Source organism: Capra hircus, chromosome 29, assembly GCF_001704415.2.
Source record: "Capra hircus breed San Clemente chromosome 29, ASM170441v1, whole genome shotgun sequence".
Classification (NCBI taxonomy): domain Eukaryota; kingdom Metazoa; phylum Chordata; class Mammalia; order Artiodactyla; family Bovidae; genus Capra; species Capra hircus.
Window position 1 is genome coordinate 9244287 of NC_030836.1, and position 20548 is coordinate 9264834.

At 41.3% G+C, this 20548-nt stretch overlaps 2 protein-coding genes across 7 annotated transcripts in view; both read left to right on the forward strand.

Annotated features, from left to right (window-relative positions):
* Nucleotides 1–20548, forward strand: part of SYTL2 (synaptotagmin like 2) — a 121765-nt gene that overhangs the window by 80283 nt on the left and 20934 nt on the right. For 2 of the 6 annotated variants that reach the window (XM_018042798.1, XM_018042796.1), the window contains exons 5-11: nt 2634–2715; nt 3916–4030; nt 5184–5966; nt 9491–11938; nt 16646–16747; nt 18770–18823; nt 20050–20097. In XM_018042798.1, the coding sequence (XP_017898287.1) occupies nt 2634–2715; nt 3916–4030; nt 5184–5966; nt 9491–11938; nt 16646–16747; nt 18770–18823; nt 20050–20097 (3632 nt within the window). The remainder of the gene's footprint in view (nt 1–2633; nt 2716–3915; nt 4031–5183; nt 5967–9490; nt 11939–16645; nt 16748–18769; nt 18824–20049; nt 20098–20548) is intronic. The other 4 variants (XM_018042801.1, XM_018042799.1, XM_018042797.1 and 1 more) reach the window with 3 other exon arrangements.
* Nucleotides 11945–14932, forward strand: LOC106503715. Its single transcript, XM_013975755.2, has one exon. The coding sequence runs from the start codon at nt 12406–12408 to the stop codon at nt 13195–13197; it is 792 nt and encodes a 263-aa protein (XP_013831209.2). The 5' UTR covers nt 11945–12405; the 3' UTR covers nt 13198–14932.

The following is a 20548-nucleotide window of genomic DNA, read 5'->3' on the forward strand; positions in this document are numbered from 1 at the left end:
GTGCCTCGTTGTAGTTTGGCAAACCACAGATTGAAAAGACAAACAAAAGCTGTGGTCACCTGTGTGTGCGGCTGTCTCCCAGGCACTGGCTTATTTGGCCTTGAGTTGCACAGCCACTCACTCACCAGTTGTGTCTCAGACACTGTACACGGTATTGCGAGGAACAGAAAGATGGCCAAGATGCTCTGGAGGGGTCTCCCCGCTTACTGTAAGAGAGAAGATACATATGCACAGGGTGAGGTTGCATCACTCCTATACGGTTGCATGAAATCCATAGCTGCGTAGGGTTTGGTAAGAGAGAGGTTGGTTTCGTCCCTGGGCAGGCAGGGACCACGTGATGTACAGCGTGGGCGGTTGGGGTGGTGGCTGGGGGTGCAGAAGTGGGGTTTCCAGGGAGCAGAGGGAGGAGGCTGTAGGGATGCTGCTTGTCCTTTGTTCTTGGGGAGAGGGAGAGGGAAGGGAGGAAGATAGTAGGAGAGGAGGGCGGCAGTTTGCTCAGGTCCTGCGGTTATGTGAATGATTGATTTCTAGTTGAAAGTGTTCATTACTCAGTCATGTCTGACTCTCTGTGACCCCACGGACTGTAGCCCTCCAGGCTCCTCTGCCCATACGACTCTCTGGGCAAGAATACTGGAGTAGGTTGCCATTCCCTTCTCCAGGAGATGTTCCTGATCCAGGGATTAAAGCTGGGGTCTCCTATATTGCAGGCAGATTCTTTATTGTCTGAGCTAAGGGAGATGATACAAAGCACTCTGAGAAAATGAACATGACATCTGCTATACGCTTCCTCATATTGCTCACTGGCTTCTTAAAGTGACACTCAAGAGACATGGCTTTCTAGTCCTGAGCTGTGGACTGCTTTTACTGTGAGTTCTGTCAGTGACCAGGGTCCTTTTTTCCTGTTGGCTGATAGACAGCTTGATTCATGTTTGTGCTCACCTCTTGCAAGAACAGAGGCCGCCTGCCATGTGTTTTGATATTAGCCTGAATTCTGGCTCCATTGTAAGTTCCCACCCTTGTTCCCTGCTCTATCCCTCCCCATCCTGCCCCGGCCTCAGGTTCTCACATCCCTGTGTTCAGGCTGTGTTCCACATACGTCTGCCTCATCGGCTGTAATTCCTGTCTGCAGCAGCGAGGAAGGTAACAAAAGGAAGCATGCTTCCTCAGTGTTCAGCCTGTTCCTGGGACTACCTCTCCGTAGAAGCATCAGTCCAAGTGCAGAGGGAAGGAAAGGACATCAAGCAGCAAGAACACCTGGCCCATGAGTTTAGAGACAGCAGTCTTGGGCAAGGCTCTCTGGCTGTGGGGCAACGTGCTCCCCTTCCCTCCCTCTAGTTCCTTAGCTTCCTGGTGAAAAGCCAGCACCTTCTGGGGTATTTTTCCAAGTCCTTGACTCTGTGATGCCACTAGGAGTTTAACCAGGGTGGAGTTTAACAAGGCACAGTGCTTTCAAGCAATAGTGACCTCCCCTCTTCTGCCTTGAGCCGGGGCGCCTGGAGCAGGAAGTCTGAGCAGGTGGTTTTCCTCTCTTTCCAAGGCCACCGTGACCTTCTTTGTCCTCCTTACTCAGTCACCAAGGGAGTGGTGGTTCACGAGGGAGCCAGCTCAGCTCAACTTTTCTCCATTCACACTCCCGGTAGTACTCTCACCCGAGGGCTGCCCAGTCCCCGGGGTAGATAGCCAGGGTCTGGAGAGTTCTCCTCTCCTCTCTGGGCCAGCTGCAGGCTTCTAACCTTCCACCATCCTCTGACTGTGCTCCATCCTCACTCCTCTTATATTTGAACAAGAACTCACCTGGCCAGCCTGGAGAGTCAGGGAAGGTTCCCCGTAAGTTGCCCCCATCCCCCATCCTCCCAGCACAGCATTTCTGTCTGCTGTTTCTTCTGTGTCATTGCCCAACCACTTGTCTCACCTGAGTGTTTTCTTCAGCTATTTTCTCTTTTTTAAACACTGATTCGTTTGGCTCTATCAGATCTTAGTTGCAGCACCCAGGATCTTCGCTGCATTGGGGGGGATCTTTCGTGACGGTGCACGGACTCTCTAGTTGTGGTCTCTGGGCTCAGTAGCTCCGTGGCATCTGGGATCTTAGTTCCTTCACCAGGGGTCAGATCTATTTCTCCTGCATTGCAAGGCTGACTCTTAGCCACTGGACTACCAGAAAAGTCCCGCTTTGGCTATTTTCTACCTGAGTTAGAGTAAGCAGTGCCATTCCAGCCTTGGACCAGAGAATCTCTAGAAGACTTTGGGGCCTTATTTCAGCAAGAGTGTTCCCTTCTTGAGAACAATTTGCTCACTTTCTAGTCTGCATCTGAAGTGAGGTCCCAACTTTGAGATAAGTTTATTTGTACAAATTTCAACTGTGAGCCTCCTGTGTGCCTGGCACGGTGATGAAATCTTCAAGGCTTCTGATGGATAGCTTTGCCTTGTCTCAGGCCTGTCTTTCATTCCTGTTTTCCCATTGCTTTTGCTTCGCTGCTTAATCATCTCGGCTCCAACTCCCTTTTCCTTCCTGGCAGTTTGATTTGACAAACTTCCTCTCCTATCCTGCCTTAATAGCTTCTGGCTTCAGAGGCATGATTTATGCTTCCTCAAAGGGTAAGGTTTTATTCTCTGAATTATTGTTTCTTTTGCAGTTCCAGCGTGGTAAATCCAGCGTCCACCATGATTGATGCATCCCAGGAAAACACAAGGAAGTCAGCTGTATCTACAGCCAAGGTAGATTGAACTTGGGCTTTGAAAAGCTCATCTGGGGCCAGAATGCCATTCTCTCACTTTATCAAAGTACCATGAAAAAGGGGAATTTTGTAGTACTTTTTTTCCCATCAAATATAGATAAGTTTTACTATTTAATATAGGAAATCACTCTTTTGGTGGACCTAGGTTTTTTACCCTAAAGAATAAAAGGTCTGACACTACTGGGGGCTGCTGCTTTTAAGCATATGGCGTGTGGCTTGTTAGTTCCATGACCGTTCTTACTCCTATTCATAGCTTCCTGAATCCCTGTTAGAAGTCTGCCTGTGGGAGAAGATTTTCAATTTATGGAACTACAGATAGCAAACACTGATTTTCAGTCTTATATTAATAAAGAAAAATACTAGGAGCGGGGGTAACTTAGGAGTTCAGGATTAACATATACACACTACTATATACAAATAGATAACCAACAAGGACCTACTGTATAGCACAAGGAACTGTATGCAATATTTTATGATAACCTATAAGAGAAAAGAATCTGAAAAATATGTATATAACTGAATCACTTTGCTGTACACCTGAAACTAACACAACATTGTAAATAAAGTATACTTCAGTTGAAAAACAGAACTCTATTTATTGATATGGGCTTCCCTGGTGGCTCAGACGGTAAAGCGTCTGGGTTATGTTTTCTGACATTAGAATCCATGATCATATTAGTGACTATGAAGCACTTCAAGATACCTTGACTCTTAAATCCTTATAGAAAAGGTCAGTTACGATCATATTTCGTGTGACTTGAACCTATCACAGAGTCCCGTACGGTAGAAAGAGCGCTGGTGTGAATCTGCCCTAATTAGAGCCTCAGGTTTACCCTGACCTGTGACTACCTCTTTGATGTGTTCAGGCCCAAGTCTTTTTGCTTCTGTAAAAATCTCACCTCTGAGATTAGATTCAAATGGCTGGTTCTAGCTTAACTTTGTAAGACTCTGGAATAGAGTACATTTTGTACAGTGCTGGTCTGATTTTTTTTTTTTTTTGGCTTGGCATATATGTAGTGATTCTTTGCTGACCGGATTAACTAGGACCATCATTTTTCAAACATGCCAGATAGAGTTTACTGGACAAAACTATTACCTATTGCATATAATAAGCATTTGCTGACACTGAGTTGCTGTTATGACATATAAAATGAATTTAATAAACAATATTTTTCCCCAGCAAAGGAAGAATCCATTTAATAGCTCCATGTTGCCAGAAGATCACTTATCTCAACAAACCAAAAATGAGCAGTCAAAAAATGGAAAGACTGGTTTCTTTCAGACTTCAAAAGAGGGTAAATATTATTTTTATTGAGCTAGATATTTTTATCTTTGTTATCTGTGGACTAAGGGAAATTCTCAGAGTTCCTTTAACTAAAATAGCTTTCAAGAGAAAGTAAAAAATTGTGATGGTTTTCTTATTCTTCTACTATACCCACCATTTTCCTGCCCAAGGAAAGGAAGCAGAAATTTTAGAAACCGGAAGTTCGTACATTCCAGGCTCAGAGGTGACCTCCATGCCTTGGGTTCCCCCTCAATGACCTGGGAAATTTTTTGACCAGAGGCATTCAGTCACTCACAGAACATATTTATTGGATGTCTACTGTGCAGACACAGTTCTCTGTTTAAAATTAAAAGAGTTTGCCTCAAGACCACTTGTTAATGTTGTTATCCTCTAATCTGTAATTATCAGCTCAGTCTCCCAGGAGCTTTTGATTAGATTTGTTGCTGGACTGATTGGAGTCTGCCTCTTACAGAATTTTACCATTCTTATATTCTATTAAGAAGAAACATTAGACAATTTAATCTCTTCAAAATCAACTGTAAGAAGATTCCATAGGCATTAAAGACTGGACAAGGAGTAGAAAATTAATTTGTTTATTGTTCAGTTGCTAAACTGTGTCCAACTCTGTGACCCCCATAGACTGGAGTTTCAATTACACTGTTTTAATATTAGTGTATTTTATCCTCTCCATTGGATACACTTTATATAGCATAAAATATTTCATAGAAAAGAAGTCACTGAAACATGTTATTATTTTTTTTTACCTTTTTGTCAAAATTAATTTTTATTTTAGGTGTTGAAATTTTCTTTTTAGAAAGCTGAACTCATTTTTCTGGTTTCCATATATGAATTTTTTCAAGTAACTTTTGTATTTTTTCTTTACTCTCCTCAAGGAGTTTTTGAAATTTCTTAAAATTTTTTTTTTCTATTGAGTAGAAAATACCACAAAGTGTGAATATAAAGCATAGGCATCTTAAATTCAATGAAGTTCATGCATGAGTTTTTTTAGAGTTTTTAATTAGGTCTGTAGTTAACCTTCATGCTTTATTGTCTTTTAATATTTTAGCATTTTTTGCTAAATGTAGATTAAGTTTAAGATAGGTGTTTTAAATTAATGCGTTACTCTCCATTTGGTATATCATCTGATATGTTTTCCTTTTCAGGGGAGTTGTCAGAGTCCAAAGAAGAGTCATCTATCCTGGATAATTCAAGCCAAAAGTTAGAAAAACCAAAGCAGACTGTTCTAGGTCCTGAGAATGGGTCCCCAGTCAAGGCTCCAGTCCCTAAAGCCAGGAAAATGATCTACAAGTCCCAGAACTTAAAGCAAGATGATAACCAGCCTTTTCCTAGACAAAGGACGGACTCCCTAAACACAAGAGGGGCCCCCAGAGGGATCCTGAAACGCAATTCCAGTTCCAGTAGCACAGACTCAGAAACTGTGCGTTTTCATCACAACTTTGAACCCCAAAGCAAAATTGTGTCCCCGGGCCTAACCATCCATGAGAGAATTTCTGAGAAGGAGCATTCTTTAGAAGACGACTCCCCCTCAGACTCGCTGGAGCCATTAAAGCACGTGAGATTCTCTGCTGTGAAGGATGAACTGCCACAGAGTCCAGGGCTGGTCCACGGCCAGGAAGTGGGAGAATTTAGCGTTTTAGAGTCCAATAGGTTGAAGAATGGAACAGAAGATGCAGGGCTCCCAGATGAGGTTTGGAATGACCCTCAGCCTTCCCAGTACACAAACGGTTTGCCTTTTCAGTCATCAGCCTCAAGCCCAAGTCCATCAAAAAATGAAACAAGTCAGCCAATGACTTCTGGTTCCTTTCCAATTAATGAGCACCGTTCTTCCAAAGAAGTTTTAACTACAAGAGCACAGTCCACTGAGAATTCACATACCATCAATGAACACAAAACTAGCTCATCAGAATTATCCAAAAACCCTGCTGGTAAGAGATTCATCACTACCAGGCTCTGAAAACTGAACCAGTGGGCTTGGGATGGCCAGGACAGCCAGGCAGCCTGGTAGAAGCCCATTTTGCCTTCTAGGTATTCCAGCTAAAATTCAGGCAGGAGCCACTAGGGAATGTTTATGCCTCTTAAAAGGTTTGCAGGTTGTCCTCAATCGTCAATAACTAAAAGATCCAGAATAGCACACTATCTGGCACATATTTACACTTCACCCTAAACAATTGTAAGTGTGTCAATTATTTAGTCAAATTATATTATTTCTTTAGTTAAATCAAGGTTTGTACACAGAGTGAAAATTAAACATATGCTAATACCTTTACATAGAGTAAATATATTCTTATTCACCTAATGCAAATTGATTGATTCCCATTTAACAAAACTTTGGTTTCTCTTTAATTTCAGGAGAACCTTCACTTTCTTAGCCTCAAAGGATGGGAAACTAGACTTTAAATTCTTACTAGGAAAAAGCTTCGTATTGACACCATGTCTTGCCCAGGGCCTTCATCCATTTGCTCCTAGACTTTAAGTATTCTGAAGGAAACTTTCTCCTTCAGTTGCTGTGAGTTGAGAAGCAGTGAGAATACTGATTTTTCTTGCTAGCTCATTGATTTAGCCCTCTCTTGAAGATCTTAGAGCTCTCAAAGGATGCCTCAAACTGCTTTCTGATACCCATATGATTACTTCATAGTTCTTGGGTTTTAAAACAGAAGCAGTGGGGAAAACAATTTTATGTACTCTCTCTCATCTTCATTAAGTCTTCCTCCAACCCTATGATAATTTCTGTAGTCAGAAAAATATATAGTAGCAGCAGTCAAGTTTCTAAATCATTTTTCTTCTCATCCCCTATTAGTCACTGTTGCGTTGACCCTGAATCACTTTTGCTCAGTCCTACTCTTTCACGCTTATTCAGATCAATCTGGCTTCTTAAAGACAGAATGTCTCTATTACCCCGCTTCTTGGATATGTTAAATAATTTGAAAAAGGCAGAATATTTTTTTTCAGTTTTAAAATTAGCAGGTGCTTCTTCAAAGATATAAAGGAACTCATTTTAAGGAAACTTCTAAATTTTGAGTAAACACTAACAAATAATTAGATGATGCTTACTTAAATGTTTATCTAAAAGATGAAAAAGTTCTTTGGTAATATTTTCTTTTGGTATAATCCATAGGAAAAAAATGGTAAGCCATTCCTGTTTTTCAAAGTGTGCCTGCTTTCTAATAGACTACCTTTACAATTTTCTGTTAGCTATTTATTTATGCTTTCTGATTTTTAAAGCTAACTCTCCATGAAATCTGGGAAGAAGGCATCATCAGTAAACCCATTTTGATTGACAGACAGGCCTTCTGGTCTTGAAGCTTATAAACAAAGTTCTGCTTATTCACTAAGGCCCTGTTTTCTCCCTGCTTACCACAAAAATATATACAAGTAAATAATGGAGCATAAAAAGAAAATCAGAACCGAAAAATGGTAAACTCTTAAATTGTGCGAATTATGAGAGTTTAACTTTAGCTCTGAGCTTTAGGACAATCACTATCACACTCATTAAAAAAATTTTTTTAATTGGAATATAGTTACTACAATGTTGTGTTAGTTTCTATTGTACAGCGTAGTGAATCAGCTATATGTATACATATATCCCCTCCTTCCTATTTAGGTCACCACAGGGCACTGAGTAGAGTTCTCTATGCTGTGCAGTCCGTTCTCATTAGTTACCTGCTTTACATGTAGTGGTGCGTATACATCAGTCCCAAGCTCCCACTTCATCCCATCCCTCCTTTCCCATTGGTGACCATACATTTGGTCTATACGTCTGTGTCTCTATTTCTGCTTTTCAAATACACACTCATTATTATACCGGGAGAAAACAAAAGAATTCCTCAAAGGAAACAAAAACATTACCTGGCATCAAGTTTTTAAAATAACCATTCTTGTTTTTAAAATAATACACTTTTATTGGAAAGTGTGTAAAAACATTTGAAAAGAAATATGCACAAAATAAAACAATGATCACCTGTGATATCAACTATTGCTAATGTTTCATTGTAGGGCCTTTCAATAATTTTCAGGCATGGATATCATTTGGATTATGTTTACACTGTCCAGACTTCTTTTTTCACTAACAGTGTATTACAAGAATTTTTTTCCTCATTAGTCTTCCATTAAACAGCCTAACAGGGAACTGTTAAAGATCTCTCAAAGGAACTTCACCATCACTGACATATTTTTAATAGTGTCATGTGTAGTTATGAAAGGAAACTGTATCCACTGTGTGCCAGTTATTGTATAAGCCTTTGTTGTTTTATATTTAGCCAGAGTTGATTATTAAAATTAAAGAGAAAATTTTATTAATTGACATCTCCTCTGGTGCACTTGAAATGTAGCCAACTTCATAAAAATTCAGCTCACATAATTTTCAAGAACATATATGTATCATTTATAAGGAAGAGCGAGAAATGCTGAAACACCCACCTGTTAACTAAAGGGAAAGAATGCCTGAGTTCCCTCACGTGCCTGTGCCTAAGGCTCAGGAAGGTCTTGGCCTGCTTTCTCGATAGCTTAGAAAGAACTTCAACGCCCTTCTCTAGCCTCCTAGCCACTGGGTAGCAAACATCAGGCAGCAGGTAGAATTCACATTCTCTGTCAGTCCTCACTTACTTTGTCTCACAGAAACTTCCTCCAAAGTTGCAAATTATAGAAGGGAAGTAGGGGACCGCGGAAGAGCCCTTGAGACCATGGTCTGAAACTGCAGTGTACAAGATGACCACTGAGATAGCCAGTAGGAAAGATTCCTGGGCCCCGTCTTCAGAGATTCTAGCTCAGTGTATCAGGATTAAGGCCCCAGGATGCAAATATCTTCACTGTGCCCTTCTGATGGTTTGGAAGGAACTCCTTGCTTAATCTTCCTTGAACGTTGCTTTCCTAACTCCTGAAATCGCGTAAGTCTTTGTTACTCAAAATTATTTTTGTTCTATTCGGTTTTGGTTTTGGCCACATTGCATAGCATGTGGGGTCTTAGTTCTCTGGCCAGGGATCAAACCCACATACCTTGCATTAGAAACTTGGAGTCTTAACCGCTGGAATGCCAGGGAAGTCCTGTGTTTCTCAAACTTGAGTATAAGCCCTCTCTAGGGTTTATGAGTGGGCCAGTAGATAAGCAACAAGAGGTATCTTCCTGTAGTGTCTGTTTTATGCAAAGCTTTGAGAAAAATTTGTATGTACAATGAAGCATGGATCAGAATATAAAATCTACTTGAATTTTTAGAATAAAACAGACACTTGTAAGAAATTCCCCTCATAATTTCAGGGGTCTGTATTTACCTTCCTTTACTATTATAGGGCATCTTTGGTAGAATATCTTAATTAGGATGATTTATATTATAACTGTAAACAACTAATGGTGGAGCAAATGTAAATTCAAAATCTTTTTAGAAGATAATGTGATTGAATAACAATTCTTTAAGTGTTCTCTTTTCTTACTTAGAAGAGCATTTCTGTGTTGCAGATGAACTGTCTTGCACTGAGTTCGAGTCATCTCAGGTGCCAGACTGCAGTTCTAGAGACCATCAGCAAGGTAAGCCCCCTCTACTCCAGGCCCTAAGAGCTAAGACATCCTCACATTCTGGTCCATATGCCACTGAGATAAGGAAGACAACTGACGATTCCATATCTAAAGTCCTAGACTGGTTTAACCGAAGCTCTCATTCAGATGACAGTGTGGCATCTCTGCAATATCCCCAAGAAATACAGCCCAAAGAAAAACCAGACTCCAAGCCACAGATTGCTGTTGCCTTGGTGACAGATGACACCAGTCAAGAAGGAAATGGTTTGATTGCTCTACTACCCACCGAAGTTGAATTGACACCTGTGGGACCTGATTCAGCATTCCAGGGAGAGGAACATATGCTGCCTTCTGGAAACTGCCAAGATAACAATGTGTGCATCAAACCCAGATCTATTAATTTGTCCCCACAAGGCAAGGAAAGTCCGAGCATGTTGCAACCATTTGAAATCTACAGTCCAAATCAAGAAAGTAAAACTAAAGACTATAGCCAAAGTTCAAAAAACACAGGGAAAGCAGTTGGGGTACTTCTTCCAGCCAATAACTGTTCCTATAGTATTCACAAAGGATCTCATGCAGAAGACCAAGTTCTATGCAGTATTAAGGATGCTGGCAGCTTAGGTGAAGAAGAACCCAAGCTTCGTGTTTATGAAAAAAATACAAGAAAGTCAGAAGTAAATTTTGACTCTTCCACAATTATCCAAGAGCCGAGTTTGAAAGCCCACGTAAAGGCAGAGAGCGAGAGCAAAGGAAGAGATACTTCCATCCTAAAATCTTCTTTAGAACCAGAGAATATTGAGTCACCACTTGGGGCTGCCAACAGCGTATCTCCTTGGAAGAAGCTTGAGGTCCAGTTACCAGAAGCTGGTGAGGTTCCCCAGAACCGAGTACAAAGAGAGAAGTACAAGAGAGTGAGTGACAGAATATCCTTTTGGGAAAGTACAAAAGCTGCCGTTCATAAAGAACCCCCATCTCCATTCAGTCAGGAACGACCTTCTGCTAAAGCATGTCAGCCTGTGACGTCCATGGACAGTTTACCTATGGGCCGTGGTAAATGTAATACTCAAGTCACTGCCAAACAAGTAATCCTAGATAACGATGGCCAAGCAGCCCATGTCTCCAGTTTTTATTCCTCAAAGAAACCTAAAGAGACTAGGCCCCAAATATCAGGTCCATCCAAAAATGATCCTTCAGCTGACCAGTCAGGCACAGTGTCTCTCTTTCAGAATAAGACAACTGAGCCTGTAAAAAGATTACCAGTGACAGACAGTTTGCATTCTGAAAAGGACATTACTTTCCCACCATTGCATCATCCTTCAAATGTCGGGATTGAAATGCATACCTCTTTGGAGAAAGACAGATCTCTAATTGGTGAATGGAATCCCAACTTTAAAGTTATGTCCTTACAAGAAAGAATGAATGAACCCAATACAGAACAAGTCTATAATCACTCTCAATTTGAGAATTTGAGAAGGTTTTGGGACTTAGGCGCCAATCCAGACCTTCAAGATAATATCGAGAAGAATACTACCACAACAAGCCAAAAAAATTCTGTGCTTTTTAATAGCCAGAAACACAAAGGATTCAGTGACGTGACATCGTCAGGAAACTGTACCCATGAGAGAGAGATGCTTCTAAGCCAGAAAGAAATCCCTGCAAGAGAGGAAACAGAGGAATTAAATTCAAAGGGCACACTCCAGGTGTTGCCAGATGACACCACATTGCCATGGAGACCACCCAGAAAGTCCGCTTATCAGCTGCCAAGATACGAGTCATCAAAGGAAAACATGGGGAAAAATACTGAATGCTTCGTTACCCCGGTGTTCAAGGAAGAAAACGATGACTCTGACCAAGAGCTCGAAGAGATTCAAGAATCCACAGTGAAAACAAGTGTTTCATCTAAAGACTACAAAGACACACTTAATGACAGCTTACAGAAGCTGCTTTCCGAAGCCTCATCACCAGTCCTCCAGCCTTCTGGTGGAAAAGTTCATGCAAAACAAGTGTTTGAGCCAGATGTTTCTGAAAATAGGACATGGCCTCAGGAGACAGATTTTGTTGATCCTGAGGAAGAAGCCAAAAGGCCTAAAGAGATCAGTAATGAGCATATAGACAAAACAGTAGCTCCTCCAAAGGCCTATTTGAACACTTTGACTGCTAGTCTGGACAAACTCCTGAAGGAAGCAACCGGAAGCCCACCCTCTCCCTTGCAAACCAAACGTGAACCCACCACCACTGGGATCAGCTCAGAGTCTGAAGAGAGTAGTGGTGATGAAAACAGGATAGAGCAGAGTCAGAACACATCAGCTGATGAGAGAGAGAAAATGGCTTCTTTTCCAGAGGGGACAGAAACTTGGGGGAATAGCTCTCTCTCTCAGGAAGCTCAAAGTGGTGAGTGCCAGCTGAACCCAGAGAACTTGTGGCAGACAGCTGCAGAAGGCTCTCATCCCCTGGATCAACCTTCCTGTTGCCACAGAAAGGGTTCTTCCGGGGATGTGGTCCACTCTCCCCAAGATATGCCTTCTCCCAGGGATGCCCATTCTTCTCCTCAGGATAAGACACTGCTTTCTCAAAGGGAAGTTTCAGAGACTATAGGAAAAGTTATTCTTCCACTCAGACCTGCACTGAATGACGTAAAAGCTATATTACAAAAGCTACTTAGAAAAGCTTGGTTGAGTGATCCAGCTGGGCTGGAAGTAGTTTCTGGAGAAGTAAAAATAGAATTTCCTAAAGGTGTATGGGTAGAAAGTAGTGCCCCCGATTCTCTGGGAGTTATCCCACAGACAACGGTGGACAGCACAGCTTCAGACAGAAAGGATTTTTAGTCCTCCAGTGTAGTTTCTGATGAAACTCGTAAAATGGGATCTTATTTAGCTGCCCAGACGTCTCCATCAGACCAAACCCTTAGCTCATTTGCTTCTACTCTTGCTCAGTACGGCAAAGAGTTACCTCAGGAAGTGACAGAAATTGTGAGGGAAATGACTATTCAGCCTAAATCAGAGCCCCTTGAATTCAGTGTTGCCTTAGAAAAACTACTAAAGGAAACAACTGAAACCCCTTGCACAAAATATGACAGTGATACAAGGGGTCTTTATTCGTCAGAGTTAGTAGGTATTACTGAGGTGCCCAGGCAAGCTGCTTCTGAATTCCATCCTGAGAAAATAAAAGAAACAGTAGAAAAGTCTGAGGCTCCATCAACTACTGAGAGTGCTTTTGATATTGGTTTGGAGAGACTCCTTAAAGAAACATCTAACAGTCCTTCTTATCAGCCCCAAGTGTCAGTGAAGGAAGAATATCCTGAAGAGGAGCCATTAGAGGCAAAGCAGGCCAGGTGTTGGGGGAGAGTGTCCCCTTTTCACTGGTCAGTCTCAGGGGCCTTGGAAATCAAACATAAGAGTAATGTATTCAAATCTCAAGTCAACCAACGTGATAGAGTGTTGGGAAGACACAAAGCTATGACTGGCTTTTCAGATCTCTGTGGTTCTGAAAGTGGGGCTGACATCCCTGGAGCCTCACAACTTTCCGTGGACCATGAAGTAGGGACCACAGACACTATAAACCCCCCAGAGGAGAGGGATAGTGAAAGTGAGGTTGCAGTGGTTCGAGAAAGAGCTTTTCAGGAGCCTGGTTTCAAAGAGGCTCCTGAATGAAGCAATTACTGTGCCCAGAAATAGGCAACCCGTTCCTCTCCTGACAAAGAAAACTCTGCAAAAACAAGTCAAGTTGAGTTGATTCTGGGATCACCGTTTAAGAGACTAGAGAAAAAGGAAGAAAAAGGTTTCTCTGACTATGATTTTTCAGACGGAAACATTGGTTCTAATGCAAAAAGCTGGAGAAACACCTCCAGTGAGCGTTTTGAGGTTTTTCACTGATTGGTTAATGAGTTGATTTATGTAATGCTGACTTAAAGAATGATATAGTTTTAAAAACTGGGATTAATTTGATAATCCCAAATGGTGCTAAATTCATCTTTGTACTTCAGTTCTCCCTAGATTTTCTTGATAAAAAGCTACATTTCCTGTTATATTCTTTAATCAAATGAGTTACATAGAGATAGTGTTACCCATCAGGCAGTGTTTCAGAATCTGATTTTATTCTCACTGATCAACGATAGAATTTTCAGATTCCAAAAATATCTTTTAAAGAACTTTTGGGGTTTAGAGAGTACCTCTGAGACATCCAAGCGAGCTTTCCTGTTGGAAAGAATTAGAATTTCCTAATTGGCAGTCCACGCAGCAGGCTCCAGTAAGATTTGCGGCAAGAAAGTGCTGCAGGTGGGCATAGATTGCCCTCTTAGGAGCAACATGTTTCCACAGTGGTGGCTGAGTACCAGGAACAAGGTGCAGGGCTGGAGCTTGCCCTCAGATACTGTGAACTGTTGTGGGATTTGTTTTTTCATTTTCTCTTTTTTTGCTGCTCTCTCCCTCCTGTTTCCAATTACCTGCATAATCCTCCCTTCTAGGCTGTGACTCAGTGTGATGACTTCACCTGACCCCACCTAAGGAAGGGCCTGGCCTGGCCTGTGCATTTCTTTGGCTCAAGCTTTAGCTGAGTGGAGAAGATCTTCATCAATTACCATATTCCTCTAAGTGGACTTGGGATACTGGTTTCAGCCAGGCTCCCAAAGAAAGGGCTTGTCTCAGTTTGCTCTTTGGAGCAACGTGACTATTTTAGGAGAGAAAGCCAGGAACAAATGGGGATTAGAAGTCACCTGGTTAGAGTGATGAAATAATAAAGGATGCTCCCCGGTTGGAACATTTTAATCAAAGTTGCACAACAACTAGTGTTGATCACCTTCCTCAGTAGAAAATTAATAGAATGTGTCATTTCCTAGCTCCCTTCGGTCTCAGTAAGAACAAATGAGCTTCACTGAGTGGCTCATTTGTGAGGTTTGGGTTTCTTTGCAAATAACCATAGGGCCTCTTATTGAAAACTGACCAGGGAATCCATCTATAATCCTAGTTAATGAAGCTGAAGCCTCTTTAATATTTGTAACTAGTGGGAAAAGGAAAGTGAAATACCAGTCTCTGCAAGAGTATAAGTCAGTATCTTAAACTTATCGAAGTAGACTTAACCAAGCTACCCCATGAATTACTAGGGTAAATGGGCCTATATGAGGTGAAGGCTTGTAAATTTACACTGAAGTTTGAAGACTGTTCCTGAATGTGTATAGCTGTTTTAAGTATACCAGCACAACTGATTGAACAGCAACAAACCTATCTCAAAAATAATCAATATAAATGATTACCCAGACAGAGCGCAGAGATTTTAAAGCCAAGTAGGAGGTATAAAATGGTGCACGGAGTGTGTGTGTGTTCAGTCATGTCTGACTCTTTTGCGACCCCACGGACTATAGCCTACCAGGCTTCTCCGCCCGTGATATTTTCCAGGCAAGAATACTGGAGTGGGCTGCCATTTCCTCCTCCAGGGAATCTTTCCCAACCTAGGGATCAAACCCGTGTATCTTGCGTCTCTGGTATTGGCAGACAGATTCCTTACCACTGAGCCACCTGGAAGGCATAGGTTTCTAACTTCTAACCTAAATAATTATTTTTTAAGTGAATGAGTTGGGTGGAATGAGAGTATGGAAGAAGCGGGCAACAAGGCCACCCCAATTTTGATGAGCAGCCGAATATGTTTGACTTGTGGCTGAGCTCTCAACCAGCCAGGACCTCATGATGTTCCTTTAATAAAGAGAGGAGGGACTGCTGAGAGACTATGCACATGATTCATGTTTTATTGTGAATTATATATGATTCGTATGCACATGATTCTTTTTTTTTTAAGCATATTAAAATCACTGAGAAGGTCCGTAGTAAGAAAACTTTACAATTTGAACACAGAGCATTCCAAATCTAATTCATCTTAGAATCCATTTACTGGAGAATGCTTATTAACATTGGGCAGAACTGGGGTGCACTTCAGGAAAGTGTTGTCTAGAGTTGTTCCCAAGTGGACTGACCCATTAATGGAATCATTCATGGATTTAGCAAACAGTGTTGAAGTGCCTCTTGCCTGCTGCAGTTGTAGGCACTAAGAATATAACAGTGATGAGTGACAGTACTCAGACCAAGGCTTATCCATGTTGGAGTTTTCACTGTCAAAATGGAAAAATTAAAGACAGTCTAGAGAAAAATGTTATAACATTAGATGCATTTAAAGAACAGTTCTTATTCTCCAGTTATGCCCTTTTTCTTTTTTCCTTGTGTTCCTAAAATACCGTTCATTTTTTATAAAATGAAGCCCTTGGTAGTTAATAGAGACCAACCTCCCCCACTTTAAAATGCTTTCTATTTTAAAATAAAAAGTTGACCACCTCAGGTCATTACCCAACATTTTGATGGAAATCTTACTAGCTCATGAAACCCAAAGAGTCTATATTCGTTGATCTGGAGAATTCACCCATCTGTGTACCCAATTATATACAGATGTTAGAACATCTGAATCCTGCCTTCTATGGTTTTCAGCTAATTATTTTAATGCTCCTAAAACCATTTTGTGGCTGTCTTCAAAAGCTAGAAGTGAAGGGGAAAGATGCAAATTTTAGAACAGAGCAAATCATGTGCCTAAAATAGGGGTGTAGAAGACTTAGAGAGCACATTGCTGTTACTGTGGTCATTATGTTAATCTTGTCTCTATATCATTTGTGCTTACAAATATTTCTTATGCTTACAAGTCATTTCTTTAAATGACTTTCCTGGTGGCTCAGTGGTAAAGAATCCGCCTGCCAATCCAGGAGACACAGGAGATGAGGGTTTGATCCTTGGGTCAGGAAAATCTCTGAAGGAGGAAATGGCAACCCACTCCAGTATTCTTGCCTGGAAAATCCTATGGACAGAGGAGCCTGATGGGTTACAGTCCGTGGGGCAGCAAAGAGTTGGATATAACTGAGCATGCATGCATGCACTAATATTCTTTAGTGAAGAAATTTTATTTTCTTCTGTGGACTGCCTCACAGAATGGATAAAAGTATGGAGGCTTATGGCATAATACCTCCTTTCAACCTACCATTTCAGTGTCCGTTGATCTATTAAGAGTTTGATTATTTTCTTTTTTCGTTTGTATTGTGCAGTATTCATCGGTTTTGTCTTGTAACAGGTTCAGAAGAAGAACCCAGTCCTGTTTTGAAAATTTTGGAAAGGAGTGCTGCTAGGAAAATGCCTTCCAAAAGTCTGGAAGATATTTCATCAGATTCATCAAGTGAGAATAAAGTGTGCCCCACTGTCCATGCCCCGATCTAAGCTTAAAAACGCTTATGTGCTCTTCTGTGGCCTCGCTGCATGCTGTTGTACCCTGAACCCCTAAAGGAGGGGTTAACAGATGAGAACAGCTTTTCCCAACTGAGCTAAACAGGCTCAGCCAAAAGTGGTTGGAACTTCACTTTTAAAATAACACATGAGGTTTGGTTACAAGTATACTAGGTTTTCTTGAAGAACCCCAGTTTGAATATTTATTCAAACACTTTTCAAACACTGAGTTTTAAAAGACTGTGGTACCTTGTGGCTCTAGTGGTAATAGCTGACACTGATTTAGGACTGTGTGCCAAGATGTGGCTAAGCGTTTTATGTGCATGATCTCATGTAACTGGCATAGGCAACCACATGTGGGGGTGGGGGGGGGGACAAATTATTATCCCCATTTTACAGATGAGGTAAGTAGAGTTCAGAGAGGTGAAGTAATTTGCTTCATACCATGTAGCAGAGCTAGGACTCAAAATCAATAGGCTGTTATCAAGAGCATTTATGAGGTGATTGTATTACATATAACTGCTTCTTGTCTGATAAATTTTTGCATGATATGGAGATGAATTCATCCCTGGCTTCAGGGACTTTGCTTTCTCTTTTATCCCTAATTTCCACCCATTTCTTTTGGATAGTGGAACTATAAGCTCAAAGACTGACTGACATACAGCACTCCAGGCACACTCTTCCCCACTGCTTTAATTGGTGAAGGATTTCTAGAGTAATAACGTAAAGCCTAACATATATAGGGACTTGTGAGCCAGACAAACAGATTTAGAGACTGTGACTTCTAGGAGTTTTGTTCTTATTCTTTCTAAGCTAAGATGTACCCCTGGGATTACAGATGGTCATGAGGAAATTTATCAAGTGCAAGTTAACCACTGCCAAACTCATATAATTAAAATTTGATCACTTTCATGTTTGAAATATTTCTATGCATCTGCAGTTGACACGGAAAAATTTCCAATTTTAAAAAGGAAAAGAAAAAAGAACAAGCTATGCCACTAAACATAGTGGCATAAGATTCAGAGATTTTCAGGGCTGTGAAGGCAGTATTCCCAATTTGGAATGCAGCCCTCACCCCACCAAAGATCGTGGAATCTCAGGGTTAGAAGGGACCTTGAAGGTCACCCATTCCAAACTCCCCCTCCAGTGCAGGAATTCCCTGTAAAGCCTCAACAGGTGGCCAACCCCCCACATCCGCCTGAATGCTTCCAGAGAAGGCTAGTCCAGTCCTTTGTTGTTCAGCCCTAATTGTCCTTTCTGATGTTAGTGATGGACCCAAAGGGGGAAAAAAACTTCAGCAACAATTGTCCAATTTGGCAAAATTCAAGCCTGAGAAACGTGGGGCTATTGCCATGGTGCAGCTTTAAAGTACTCAGGAATGTGTAGGGTTAAAAAAAAAACACACACACACACACACCATCAGCTGACGGGTATTCCTGCACGCTCCCTTCCAAATACCGATACCCACTCTCACACTAGCCTGCCAAGATTCCACTTAGCAGCTGGTCCCCACTTACATCTCTTCAGTTGACTTCCCAAGCAAGGCTCCCAGAGGCATGCACAAATGATGATGCACGCCCAGAAATATTTGTTAATGACCGTGGGTTTGGGAAGGTGTTAGTCATGGCTAGCATCTTACCCTCTCCGGAAGAATAAAGAGGCTGTTGCAGCCCCGTGCTTTCTCCTGCTGCTGGCCGATTGCTTGCTCTGAGCTAACCCTCTAACCCTTGGGAGTCCGTGTGCAGCAGTGTGCTGATGTAAGCTGCATCGGGGCTGAAATGGGAGCTCCCGCTATGGCACTGGCTCGAGTAGCTAATCTAACGAGAAAGTATTTTGGGGAAGACATCTTGGTTGCACCCCTCACACGGCATCTTGACTAATTGCTTCCAACTCCAGGGGCTTCCAGGGACAGTCTCATTGTTCTTGCTCGCCAAGGGTCAGTCGTGTTAACCATTTGTTAATTTCTCCTGCACAGATCAAGCCAAAGTAGATAATCTGCCAGAAGAATTAGTACGTAGTGCTGAAGATGGTAAATATCTTTATGTATTTGCATGTCTGTCTGTGTGTTAGGTTCCGGGGTGGTTTGGGCGGTCACCGGGACACAGCTATTAGGATAAATAGAAGAACGTCACTTGTCACTATGTGATGAATGGTGCCTAAGTTGTTATAAAATGGTTCTGACTTGGTGCATTTAATACTGTTCGTATTCTTAAGGTTTCTGCTGGTGATACTGGTGTGAAGATCTCATCAGAGACCCTTGGGAAGCAAGGGTTTCTAAAAATAGGAAATCGTATTTCTATGAGCATGAGCAGATTTATGCTACTCTGACTTGCAGAACTCCTTGGGAAGGCAGGGAGAGTGGCATGGGTTCCTGGGTTAAGTTATTCCTATATTTGATTTTCAAGTCAGCATATTGATCTCTCTAGATTTAACTGGTAAAGATTTAAGATCAAAGGAAAGGGTCCCAGAACAAGACTGGGTATCTTGCCTCTGCTTACATCAATAACCAAGTATAGACCAAGGGTGAAATTGACTGATTCTGAATATTAAGGAGCCAGAAGGTCTTGCAGCTTGTCTATGGATCAGGCATTATACTTGGTTCAGTTATAAACTGAATAGGGTAATCGTGGGGGCAAGGATGGAAATGAGTCTGATTTTTTATGGTTCAGCATTTATACAAATATGTAATTTATACTTGTGTGCTAGAATTTTGTTTTCTAAGTTGCTTTCACTATAATAATAAAAATGTGTGTCAGCTGAGCTTTCTCATATAAAATGAAGCAGCAGAGCTCCTCAAAGGTCATTCCTTACTTTTGTGTAATGGTTTTGTCTTTTACGTTGATAACAATTTCATTGAAGTAGGTGGGGCAGCGATTTTTATCTTCATTTTACAGATAAAAAAAGCTCAGAGAAAGGAGGTGATCTGTCTGAGCTTTCGTAGCTAGTCAGTCAGTGAGAGGGTAAGGATGGGAACCTCAGCTTCACTCCTAGCCCAGTGTTCCTTTTGTTTTCCATGCCATGGCTTAATGAGTAAGAGGAAAGACACTGAACGTCTATGCTGGATGTTGGATTTTTAGTTGAACAGGAGACCTCAAAGAGGCTAAGGAAGAATTGCATTGGGGAATGGATGGAAGCAGGCTGAGAACCTGTCAGATGTATTCTGCAGTCTTGGTTGTGAAACTGACATTTGAGCTTTACTTTCATGTCTCTTTCTGTTAAAATGGTATTTATTCTCAATGTTGCTCTTCTGAGTAGATCAAAAAGCAGCTCAGGAACCAGACACAAATGAATGCATTCCAGGAAGTGAGTAGCAGAATCTTTCTCAGAAATGACTAAATGTTGCCACTTTACATGGTGTTAAATGTACTGAAATAACTAACCCCATTAATAATGCAGCATTTATTATTGTACTAAATTCTTACAGCTTACAAAACTATTTCATTCTGACAAGGGTTTTATTTATTAAAAGTATTTTACTACTCTGTGTTAATTCATGATTCTACTGAGGGATAGTTATATATTTTAAAAATTATATATATATATGTATGTGTTATATATACACACATTATTGCTGAATACTATTATGCTTTCGCCAGTCTCCCTGCTCTTTGAGTCTTTACTTAAAATAATATCACTTGGTAGTATGGTCTGGAGCATTGGATCTCTTATGGCCTCTACAAAACATTATAGACATTAAACAATTTATAATGTATTTGGACCTAGGAAAGGACTGTACTTTGACAATTAGTATGTA